Genomic DNA, 13072 nt, shown 5'->3' with positions numbered 1-13072 from the left:
ACTACTGAGGAAGGAGATTCCTTCACGCATGGTTTCCCCTATGCGTGAATATAAGGACAAAGACACGTAAAACATCTACAGAGAACATTCTCCACTGCATTATGGCAACTTTTCAGGAAGCTGTTCTGTTGCTGTAAAAATCTGAGTAACTTTTACATACCTGTACATAAGGAGTGTTTTGATCAATACTGATATTTTGATTGTAACAGACAAGCTTTTATTTTTCCCTCAGTGACAATCTGCAATTCATCATTAGATCAGCAACAGAACAGGCTTATGCATCTTATAGAATTGCTGGGCTGCAAAAGTGTGTCTAACAATTTATTGTGCGTAAACAGTGAAAGATAATGGAACACTGTGACACAGCTAATAATTCATATTCTATGCAGAATTGGTATTTAAAAGAAAAAAAACAACAAAAAAACCCAAACAGGCTAGCACATTGTCCATCTGTGTGTTTCTATTTTGGTGCTGTTGTCAGAGTAACCACGACACTTTATCCTGACTACTATCTCTTCTTCTGAGTCTAACAAGATCTGGATGACAGATGAATACTGATTACTTCAATAAATCTGCCAATCCTGTGATCTGAAATGAGCTAAGGGTATATACATGACAGTGTATTTCAGGCATGGAAGAAGTGTTTAATTTGAATTGCAAGTGCATAGCTGCTCACAGGAGCACATTCCATGGCAGCATGTCCTGTCCTACCACATCCTAATCCCTCTCCCTGTGTTCCCCAGGAAAGCACAGCAGCTTTTATTCTGTCTGCAGCTGGGAAAAAAAATGGGCCAAGGAGAAATAGGAATACAGTTTCCTCTAAATAAAAGGGAATTTCCCTCTCAAAAAGTGTATGTTTGGTTTGATGTTCCCTGCTTTGATGCATATTTAAAGATATTGTGAAAACATCTCTTACACTAAACACACATCCTGCAGTTCAGTGGGACTGTGTGGGTTAGAAATACCTGCACCGAAGAGCCCCCATTTAGGGCATCAGGGAAAACTTGTAAGGTTATCTTTATTGGCAACTTCAGTAGTCCCTAATTTTTACCATTAGCTTTAGTGTGTAACCACAACTAAAAACATGATGTAGTCTCAAATTTCAACACTATGAGAAAAACTAGATTTTGTTCATATATGTTATTTCCAATGCCAGGCAGAAGAAACCTAAGCTCTAAAGACTCAGACCTTGAAGAATGGCTTCAAAGCCTAAAGGATCCTCTTTTTTTTCCCCTCCAGTTTTAAAGCTGAAGTTTCTTATTTGGAATGAACAATACAGCCTCTACCCCTGATCAGTGTAAGATACTAAAAAGAATTCTATCCTTTCTATACCACCATAATCCTTCCCATCAGAGAGAAGAGCAACACTACTTTCAGAAAAATCCCTTTCCCAACCAAAATATCAACTTGGAATGAAATCTGTAACTCAACTCAGGCATTCCTAAAGTGTTAAGGAATGGAGATGTTTAATGTAAGCTTTGAGCACATTAGTTAGAAAGTGAAAACTGAGTCTAAATAACAATTAGCAGAGAAAGTAAACTGCTTGAATAATACTACACATATATTGAAATCCTTTTCACAGACATAATGAAATTATCCTTTCCTTCCCTATGCTGTTTTCCAGCACTTACACTTCTAAACACTAATGATTTCACTCACAAGGAAAGAAATCCAAGATATCTTCTATTTCTTCTATTCTATCCAGGGCTCATATTGCATTAAATGCTACTTTAGTGTTTTTCATATTTATCAGCCTTTTGGCTTTTGAGTAAACTTATCCCAACCAATCTGCCTTTTTCTGTTCCTTTCCCTATATATCTCCCTATGCAATGAAATTAGCTCTTCCAATAACTTAACTTTGAATTACTGTCTAATTCTGTTAATTTTGCATAAAATGCCATAAACAGAAGATAGGTGCCTTCTCAGGTAGGCACATTTGGGAGAGTGGCTATCAGCATTAGGTATTTAAGAGAAAACATTGCATCATTTTTGCAGGACTAAGACTGCAAAAGTGACTAGACTCTGCTCACCAAGCAGTTATGTCATACAAAAATCAGGACAGAAGGGATTTTGGGTGCATTAATCAACAAGCTTCAAAGGATTGAAGGAATTTGTAACATGTTGTATTAACTTCTAAGAACTAAGAGAGAACATTGTCCCAAATACTGAATATATTTTTAAGAAAATTAGTAGGCACTAGAGAAATAGGACAGAATAAAACAGGTGACGAGGAAAAGGAAGCGGCTTAACCAAAGAATATTTTACTCCATCCTGTAAACTCTTTTCAGTGCTTCATACTTTCACAGCTTTTTGGCTGGAGCCTGGAACAAAACAGCAAAATAACACTGTGAAACCTCCTGATTAAAAGGGCACAGGAAACATTGTTGCTGAAACCTGCTGTCTCTGTGAGACAGGCACACATGGCAAGCACAGGGACATGTGCAGCAGCCTCATGAGACCTGTATCTCCTGGCAAGAGAATGATCCAGAACACAGACAGTGTTTAAGAACCATTTATTCAAACAAGCACAAGTAGCAACTTTTCCCCGTGGACTAACAGCCTTATCTGAACACCAGTAAGTATTAATCTATGCAAGCAAGACATACCCTAGTTCACTGAGTATTATGCAGCAGAGAGAACAACTAATTAATGCATTTTCAAGGTGATGTTTAAAGTGGTTGAAAGAAACTAGTGAAAGCTTTACTCATACACCATTATGCAGCAAGGACACATTAGCATGCATTAATGAAGGGCTGCAAACCTTATTTTTGAATTATGTTTTCAAGTTTGTATCACACCCTCAAAGGTATTGAGTCAGGTTTTAATATTCCCTGTGGTAGAGACTGCAAGGGTAAATGTGAGTAACTGCATTTAAAAGCATATTTCTTTCACCATTAATATGCAGCCCCAGCTCATGTTGAGTATGGACTTTCAAATTACATATATTAGATCAATTTTTAAAAAATAGATTTATGTCTAGAATAAGTGCCATTGTTTTGTCAGATCTAAGAATCCTTAATTTCAGAGAGCTCACTAATTACTGGTTATCAGAATAGTCTTCATTCACCTTTAGACTCAGCTAAGTTATGTAAAATGTACATGTATTTCTTAAGCACCAGCAAGATCAGATGCATGTAAATACACTACTATATATAAAATAAAAATAATCCTGTTACCAAACACTTTTTCTAGCTCTTTGATGAAGAAATATGAAATTAATTAGTCATCCACTTGTACAGGCCAATGTCAGCTTTAAAAGCACATCAGATTTTCTCTCAGTAGTTTAAATGTAGATTTTAAGTCCTTTTTTTTTAGTCCTTTCAGTAAGCCAGAGCAATCATACTAATTTCAGTTTAAAAGAATGGCTTATTTCCTTACACATTACTTAAGATGAAGGTCTAAATATATACATATATATTAAAACATATATTAAAGCAGTAAAAGACATAATTCACTCTTTTTTTTTCACCCCTGAATTAGGGTGGGCCCTTTGTAATAATAACCTTGGTTTTGTTCAGTTTGGATTCATATGCAAATATCAGAGGAAACTTAAAATTTGTTTAGAATATTCTTCCCTTTTACATTGTTTTAATAACAACACAAAATTTAAAAGGCAAAGTAGTTTCAAGTGGCCTTGATTTCATGACTAATTTATTGTAGAGGTCTCAACAGACACCTCAAAGTTGTTGTTCTTGTCCAGCTGTTACTACTGTCTTCTAAATGAGATTAAAACTAGATTAAGAGAAGAGAACTTCTCTTCAAACTGAGGTTTTGGGTATCATTTTAGGATTTTGGTCATGCTAATGGGATGCACAGAAACAGGATGTATGGAACAAGTCACAACCACAAGGTGTTCAGTAGCTTTACTGCAAACCTTGATAAGCTGGGTTTAGGCAGTGCAGAGGCCAAAGCAGACCATGCCATGGTTCCCTGTACACCCCACTGTCCCTGAAAGGGCACAGGATTGTGTTACAATGCTTGCACAGCTCCAAGTTCCCAGGTAAAGACAGCAGCCTCAGTATCAAGTACGTCAAGTTGGGAGTTTTTTGGCACAGGAACACATACCAGTAACATCCCTGCCTACTCAAAGTGCTTTCCCTGCGTTCTTTTGTCTTTCCATTCTCCACACAGCATCAGGAGAAAAGGCATTAATAGAAATCTGGTGTAGCCATGGTGGCCTCTTGACATCTCAGCCTGCAGAGTCCAGGAGACTATTACCCAAACTTCCTCAGGCACAAGGAAGTTTTTGTGACCTTTCTCTTCAATTTGTCCCTATCCTTCCAAGACCTGGAATCTGAATATCAGATGGATCAGTTAGTTTCCCTGAAGCTTTGGCAGCACAGTGGATCAAAGGCAAATACCCTTTTATTGCTGCTATTTTGCATTCTCTAAATTTATTTGGCTTGTTTTCCGTTGGGTGCAGCAGATCTCAGCATTTAGAACATCTGCAACCTCAGAGCAGAAAAAAAAAGGAAAAAAAAAGAAAAGAAAAGGCCATCTTGTCTCCCAAACGTGTATGTGACATCAGTGTGTAACAGCTGAAACAAGAGCTACTTTCCTGGGTGACTCCATACTTTCTGTAAACAGCTTTGTAAGCCACTGCAGGAAGAGGATACTATCATTCATTGAAGTGGTATTGGCAATCTGTGTCTCAAAGTCCCAGTTTAGTCATGCATTAAGTGCCCAGTTTCCTCCATATACCAATTATGCACATATTACAGGTATTTTCCAATTGATATCAACAAAGCTGTCTTGTGCATTGCAGATAACAAATGTCAACATGCACATGTTCTGCTCCCTGCTCCTTCCTCATTGCTGTATACCACAGTGCCTCTTCAGGGATAAGCCTCCCTCACTTCTGTACCTCACTGTTTCTATAGTTCCTGATGTACCTGTTGGCCTCTCCAACACCTTCCCTGGAGTGCAAAGAGTTAAGCCATAACAAGGGGACTTTATGCTTTCACACAGCAAAGTAGAGCTCAGAGCTGTGTGTGTGACAAGGTGAAGTAACTCCACAGTTTAAGGCTCTGTTGAGGGAGAAGGTGTCCAAGAGGACAGTTCCTAGAAAGGACCTATTCTGTACAGGGCTAGAAAAATTTTACATATACACTGTAACCACGTAAATATCATTGGGAAAACTACTGATGTAAGTACCTTGGGCCTTGTGTGCCAGACAAATTGCTGTGAATGAAGAAAGGACAGTTTATCTGCAGAAGTCCAAGCACCAACCACCTACAGCATCTCCTTAGGCACACAGGACTTCAGCTGTAGAGGTATGCAGCTAAAATTTTGAATTTCAAGCATTAACTGCTGCCTGGGGCTAAACTCTGCCAATTCAGTCCCTGTATTAAAACAGAAAGGAACACAGTAAGAGTGGTACTACAGTAGCAAGGAGCTAAAAATGCAAGTCTCAGCTTTTTAAAAATAAATAAATGAGAAAGTTTTATTCCAAGAAGCCTTGGTTTTAGAAAAACTTTCTATTTATGGTTTGTCTGCATTTTCTGCCCTAAAACCAATCTGCAATCTAATGAACCAGATTTTTTTTATTTCAGAACTCTACATCTTCAACATTAGCCCTTAGTGTGTGATTCACTTGCCTTACAGATTTTAGAATTCAAAGTCTACCTCCAGGAGCCATAAACTAGAAGCATAAGCTACTAAACCAGAGTTGGGAAGTAGTCTCAGTAATCTGTCCCACTGAAGAATTTGTTCTCCTGAGAACAGAAGATAGAAACACTAGGAGGGAAGATCTGGCTTCTACCTCATATTCCCCAGCTACCTAACTTCATCTCAGTGATTTCCTAAGACAGTAAAAAAATTGCCTGAGATTCTTGACTGTACAAGTTTGCAGAACCACAAAGTACCTGGAAGCCTTACAGGAACACACTCACCACAGGATATCTGCAGTGGGGTTAAATCAGCTGTAAAACAGCACTGTTGTCTTCCTGTAGTTCCACAGTAATTATGAAAGGCAGACAAGATCATTCTTATCTTCAGCTGTTGGGTTTTTATGGCAGTGTCACATTGCTGATAGCAAAGGAAATCTGACCATAGTCAGAAGCAGCCTTTCATTGACAGATCTGATTATTTTTTTCAGTGTTACTGCATTTAGTAACATATAATGAATTTCATGAACATGAAAATTAACATTGTTGAATTGTGCTTATTCTTGCTGGCATAGTTATATTAAGGGTATTTTTTCATCTCTTAACGTTTTTTGTCAGTACAGAGTGGAAGCTACAGAAGCACCTGATGGTCCAATATGGCAAGAGCATAGAAAGGAATAGCACTGCATGCCTGGGTTCCAAGTTATATCACAGGCTAACTTGAACATAGCATGAGACCACATAAGTGTTATAAAGCTGCTCTACAGGAAACATTAGACAAATTAGGTTGTGAAAAAGCCAAATACCTTTTCTATATACTGACCACAGGTTTATGCAGCATTATGGGACAGTCAGTAAAGCCTAGCAGGGACATCAAGGGATAAGACAGGCAGTATTGGAAGTAACTCCCCCTCCCATGACTTCTTCTTTTTTAAAGAAGCAAACAGTGGTGAGGCTCTGACAGATTACATATAAAACACCTGATCCTGCTCTGCTTGCAAGTTACTTTACTTCTGACTACAAAAAGAAACCATAAAATGCCACCAAGTCAGAGCAGTAATGGTACTTGATTGTCTTGGCAAAAGGTCTTCACAGCCTACAATGTAGTAAAAAATTTGATCAGTTGGTATTATTTCTGTATTTTATTCCAGTCAAGTTCAAAAACCACCAAATAAGCCACCAAACACCACGATGGAATGAAAGCTTGCATAGAGCAGAGAAGACTTGACGTAAAACTGTGCTCTCTAGTGGAGAAATTTGATTTTGTGCAGTGAAAGTTCAAGCCGCCCTGATCCCTCCACTTAACCAACAGGTTTTCAGTGCAGAGAAAATATCAAGATTTTCCACAATATGAAAAGAGTTCAAGTGCCCAATTCAACATATTTGTTACAACTGAGATAGACTTATACTGAGTTACATGACAGATTACAGCTACGTAAGGTTTCTAAATATAGAGCAAGAAAATACCTAAATCCAAAGACATGTGTTTATGTTTGTTTAGATTTTTAAAAATAATGGTACTCAATGCAATAACAAATAATTTCATTTTAATTATGTGACACTTTATTATGGACCTATATAATACTCTATACTCTGAGGAAAATAGGTTAGTTTTACATCAGATAGTGCTACTTGGTTTGTATGATGAAAATTAGGATTTTTCTCTAAATAAGGGTTTAATAATAAATTCTCAGTTGATTTACTTTTAAAGACAAGAACTGACACGATGACCAACTCCTTTATTTCTAGTCACACCACTAATCTTAAACCTACCAAATGGGTCTTTGGGAAACTGTAACTCCTGTTCAATTTGTTTTCTTACAACCCATTTTCTTCATGACATCTGCCCTACCACCCATTTTTCTGGGCAGGTGATTGAATAATTGAATGCATGAACTCAGTATAATAGCAGGTTAATTGGAATCTATTTTTCATAACATCTTGGACACTTTATGCTTCCTCAACAGTATTCAGGATTTATCTTCTTTAAACTCTGTCTTAATTAGGTGGTTGGAATATACCTGGAGTTAGAAGACAGTAATATGAAAGACTTTCAAAAGCTAAATGTACAGCTAACTATGCTAATTTTAAAATATATTAAAATTTGACATGCATTTTGATTCAGGATCAAGGATCTAGCAAGACAGATATTAGATTTCTCTCATGTGATTACAGAATGTTATGATCAGCTGTTGACTGTTATAGAAAGTGATACTCCCCCTTCCTCTTTGGCCCTTAAAGATGAAATATGGGGGAGGGTAAGTTATTTTTTGAACACATACAGGAATACAGAGCTACCTTTCATGTTTTAAGTTCCCTACTGTACTCAAAAAGGCAGCCCAACATTTCAGCAAAGCCTGCAATCTAGATTTAAGAAGTATCACCAACTACAAACAGAAACAAAGAAGTTAAAAGATTTGCCAGCTAGATATTTTTTTAAATGGAAAGAAGTTCATAACTGATGTTCTGCCTAGTGCAAGGAAAGAACTTCACTGACTTCCAGCATACCTGGTGCTGATATGGCAGCAATTGAAATGCTTGTATTTAGTTAATCCCCTGCTAGCAAGAAGATGTCCTGAGTTTCTACACTGGTAGTCATAAAAATTTTGAGCTGGGGAACAGTTGTCAGGGATTGGGTAAAAGGAAAACCTTGCTCAACTTCAGGAGTTTTGTCCTATCATTTAATAGAAAGATCAATAGAAACTCAGTAATAAACTGTTATTTCAGTATGTCTAAATATTTATGGCTATTTATTTAAATATTTAGGAAGTGCTGGAACTCTGCAAGATGCTGTTTCCATTTACTATCCCCCTGCAACTTTTCATAATATTCTTTGAGAGTGTGTACTTCACATGGTTGTATCACTTAAACCACATGCAAGAAAAAATTCTGTTCATCTGAAACAAAGTCATTCAATTAAAGAGCCAGAAACACCATCAAGATATCCCTTGAAGTCCTGTATGGTTACTGTTAGAGATAGGTAACAAAGAGAGTGATCTTATATAAGTTTAGTTTAAAATTCAATGGTAGTCATGCAAAATGAACACACAGTTATGAGCACATTTCAGCACCTCTTGAAGTTAACTGGCAGGTACCATCAGCTGTGTTGCAGTAATACCTGCCAGTCACACCAGTGTGTGTGTGGATAGGAGGCAGCCCAGTCACTGAGACACATCTGTTGTTCTAAGTCTCATTTGAGAGTCCTTATGTTTGCAAAACCTCCATTTTTAGTTACAAAAGTGTTATCACAGCAAGGCAGAAGTTTCACTGTGTTTTGCAGACTCAGCTAACTATATTACATTAGTTTGTTCACCATCAAAAGACGTTAAAAATACCAAAGAGTTATGCCTTAGGTTGTAAAACATCTAAAAAACAGGTCCAAAGATTTATGAAAATCACAAGATCATACTTGGCTCTCAATTTAGCCTATGTTAGAAGTGAAAACATGCAATACCTTCCAATTAAATCAATCTGCATTTCATGAGGGGAGAAAAAGACAGAGACCAAAATCCCAAACAATTCATACTGACTTCAAATTCCGTCCTACAAGACAACTTTGTGAGGTTTTTGGGACAGAGCTAGGAATTCATCCACAGTGACAAATTACAGTTGCCACTACAAACACTACCACAAAAGACCATTTTAAGGATCATTTACAATAACCCCTTCAGAAGGTATTGTGCAAAGAACACCAAAGCTTGCACTGACCTATTTATAATTCAAGTACTCTCCCTACTCCATGATAAAGAGGTTTTAGAGAATATGAAAGCACAGTCCAGGGGGTCCTCATAGAGCAGATTTCAGCCTTCTCTCAGTTTCCTACATCTCAACAGTTGCAGAAGTGCCATTTGTGTAGCCACCTTTAGACTTCATGTGGTCCTGAATTGATACAGCCTAGAAAAAAAGTTTATTAGAACATGCATCTTATAAATTCTGGTTGCCAGAGAAATTATTAAAAGCATCAAATTGAAAAGACAGGTGGGCCATGTGTTTACAGTGCTACACTCCAACTGTAGTAGGGAAAAATAACAACTAAACCCAGGATTATTAAATACTCTTTCAAGTCATTGTATGAGATGTGTTTTGCTATCCAAAATCCACTTATTCTTACATCCCTCGGCCTGGCACAGCTTTGACTTCAAGCTGATGTGTTATCTGCTCCCAGTATCAAGTGCATCCACAGAATCCATATCCAAAAGGTTCTCATCATATGTAAAGATACTGAGGAAATGGGCACTTCCTGAGTGTATCTCCCAGAGTATCTCGTGTTTACAAACCAAAAGACGGTTCTGTTCTGACGCTCTTCTATTGATTAAAAAAAAAGGTCAGATTTTTCTCTGTCTCACAATTGTCTAATATTTTATTAGCTGCCTGCTCTACAGGTTACTGAGTGGAGGTGTCTGCTTACCCAAGAGGTGCACACTTACTGATGTGTAGTCACTGCTCATCTCTCCTGCCCCAACATGTGCGGTGTGTACAAAATTCATTGGCTCTCCGATCATATTTCGGTCCAGTCTCCGACGCCTCTTCTACAAAAAAGGAGATATCTTAGGTCTCTGTTCAGAAAACATGAGCAGCTTTCAGACAGAAACAAGCAGCTGAGATAAAAATAGACAGCCAGCACTGACCCCTAATTAAACCTCACAGCAACCAGGCTGAAGTTTCAGACTGTTCGCAATAAGACAAGATCAAAGTCACTTTTATTGCTGCTAATTACATTTTAGCAAAAACTTCCTTTAATGTTGGAAAGTCAGGGTCTGAGAACTGCAAATAGTCATACGGTCCAAGTTTCTGGCAAAGCACACATAGTTCTAATGGATTGGTTTTGGCTTTTGCATTACTTTGCCCAAATTAATCAAAACAACAGGACAATGAAAGTGTTTTCTCTGTAACTGAAAGAAAAAGTTTCAAATACGACAAAGGTGGCAGTTGTGCATCTACCTACCGGCTGGGGCTGTTCACCATTGCACCAGTTAAAACAAACCAGGAATTCAGTCATTATATTTCTCAGTAGGTAATAAGGTCTTGTCAAGTGAAATTATTTCTCTGGGAGTTTGAGGAGTACAAGGACCAAGATGCAGTTCCTCGAGTGAGCTTAGAAAGGAATTGCTTGTGCAGGTTCACTGGTAAAGATCACAGAATGCATCTGACCAGTATACCTGTAAAGAGATTATTATTTAAGTTTACACTAAAATATATCAAAGTTTTGTAAGAGTTATTGAGCAATAGGCAATTCATAAGACTAAAGCAAGACTGTTACATTCTTAAACGCACCTGGAAAAGAGAGTAGCATCAATTTAAAGTCAGTATGTCCATGTCAGAAAACAGGATAAGAACTCTGCATATTTACTCACAGACAGTAACATAAGTTCTTTACAGAAATATAATAAAAACAATGCTAGAATTAAGTGAGGTCTTGTTTAATGGTCTATGATCTGTCTGTAAGCAGAGCTAGCCAATACTTATGAATTATTTACTGTTTTGAAAGAAACAAACTTTGAAGCACAACAGATTGACCACTTAACATTCACAAACTGGTGCAAAAGAAAGTTCGGGCTTTACATCTGATATGGTTACTCTTCTTAGACATAGAAAAGCTTAAAGCAAAGAGCCTTGTACAACTCCAAATAGCCCTTAAAAGAGAAAAGAAGAGCCTTGTACACCAGCAAGAGAAACCATTCATCAGAGCCTGGAGCTTCCCAGAATACACAAAACTATTAACATGGCACTCCTGAACTGGAGACGCAACCAGGAGACTCACTGACTCTAAGTGCCCTGCAGCCAGGATACAGCCCAACTTTTAGTAGTCACTGATTTTTTTTTTAATATATCTTCCTTCGAATCAAACCTAGGGCTGTAGAGTAGCCTTTCATATCAACTTTTTCATTAAAACAATATTACAACATGTTCATTTATAAAGAAGATTTTGTTATTTGTTCAAGCTTAGAGTTTAACAGAAGTTACAGCTTCAGCAATTCAATCTTTCTGAACGCCCACTAAAGCTCTCACAACCGAACAGCATAAGCTTCCCCCTTCACAGGCATTTCTTATGTAGTCCCACAATTATGTAATTAGTACATCTACTTCTTTCACCTTCTTGGTTTTCTTACACTTCATCGCTTCTCACACTTCAAGCAGATTTCTTAAATTTCTGCCATTTATCTTTCAAAGCATTTGTTATGTCTGTCCCTTTGCCTTAGGTAGTCCATATGATATATTATTGCAGAACATGTCATATATTGTTTCATTTTATCCTGGGTGCATAAATTTTTAACCTCTCCTCATCCTCTCACGATGGTCTTTATCACCACTAGAAGGGACAGTGGCCCACACTACCATAACAACACGCAGAAACCGAAGCTTTTGCTATCACTTCACATGCAGATTTTCCTAAAAATCACAAAGTGTGTCCCTCTGCAGTGATAACCTATTTCGAGAGCAGACACTGAGATGACAGCATCCCCATCCCACTGTAAGGGCTGAACGCCTCCCGTCCTCCTGCCCTACCCCCAGTGTCCATCTCCCTCCGTGGGGTTCGCGCATACCTCGGGGTTTCCCGCAGCTCCCAGGCAGTCCCGCCGGGATGGTGTGTCCTCATTCGAGCGCTGGCACACAGCCAGCTCCCGTCTCGGCAACTCCAGCACGTTCACAGTTCATATTCCTGGGCTATAATTAGTCCTGTTGGCCAAGCAGGAGCGCTGCGCTGCGATCCCGTGCCCTGCGGCGGTTCCTCGGCTCCGGGAGGAGGTGCTGCCCAAGTGCGCTGCGCGCTTCACGCGAGCCCACAGGTGTCAGAACAGCAGAGCGGAGACCAAAAATAGCGCCCTGGTTTGGCGTCAGATTTGTGCAGCCGTGCAGTTTTCTCAGCACTCCCCCTGCAGCCCGTGGCTCACTTCCACCCCTGCGGCAGCTCTGCAGGTGTCCCCTGGCACACGGCGTGCTCAGCGTCTTCCTGTTGTGTTTTACACCACGACGCTTCTTTTCCGCTACATGAGTCAGAGAATCATCCCCCAGGACGGCAGTGTTTGCGCCAGTGCATGGGACACCACCCTGCTCCCGGAGACTCAAGGTCTCCACACTGACTGGGAGAATTTGAAAAACACCTTAATGTCTCCAGGCTCACCCAGGACTAGTAAAAGCCAACAAGAATCCCCAAACCGAGGAGAAAACAACATTTTGTCACAGTTGGCACGCAGAGTAGAATGGGACAATATCCTGTTGTTCTTTCCCTCTGTTTTTCACCATGGCAGCAGTATCATCGAGCAGAGGGGACAAAGGGCCTGGGAAATGGCTAGCACGCGCAGACACGGATGCTGGATCCGATGGCAGGATGCACTGCCCTTCTGCAGCCCGGAGCCTTAAAGTGCCCAAAAGCTTTATGAAGGCTCAGATTTACTTTCCTGAGCATAACACTCAATTTTTTGAACCCCTGCTGTGTGTTAAAAAGTATTCAAAATACTCTTGTG

At 39.0% G+C, this 13072-nt stretch overlaps 1 protein-coding gene across 1 annotated transcript; it reads right to left on the bottom strand.

The window, feature by feature from the left end:
- Window positions 1-2496: 2496 nt before the first annotated feature.
- On the bottom strand, window positions 2497-12989 carry LOC113970131 (CDC42 small effector protein 2-B-like). The gene is made up of 4 exons (XM_027688695.1): window positions 12152-12989; window positions 10552-10765; window positions 10034-10135; window positions 2497-9500 (listed from the first exon to the last, which is right to left on the bottom strand). Exons 2-4 carry the CDS (start codon window positions 10603-10605, stop codon window positions 9426-9428), a joined length of 231 nt encoding a protein of 76 aa, XP_027544496.1. The 5' UTR covers window positions 10606-10765; window positions 12152-12989; the 3' UTR covers window positions 2497-9425.
- Between the last annotated feature and the right edge of the window lie 83 nt (window positions 12990-13072).

Source organism: Neopelma chrysocephalum, unplaced genomic scaffold (assembly GCF_003984885.1).
Source record: "Neopelma chrysocephalum unplaced genomic scaffold, ASM398488v2 Primary Assembly neopelma1_75, whole genome shotgun sequence".
NCBI classification, from domain to species: Eukaryota; Metazoa; Chordata; class Aves; order Passeriformes; family Pipridae; genus Neopelma; species Neopelma chrysocephalum.
This window is presented reverse-complemented; position numbering and strand designations above follow the sequence as displayed.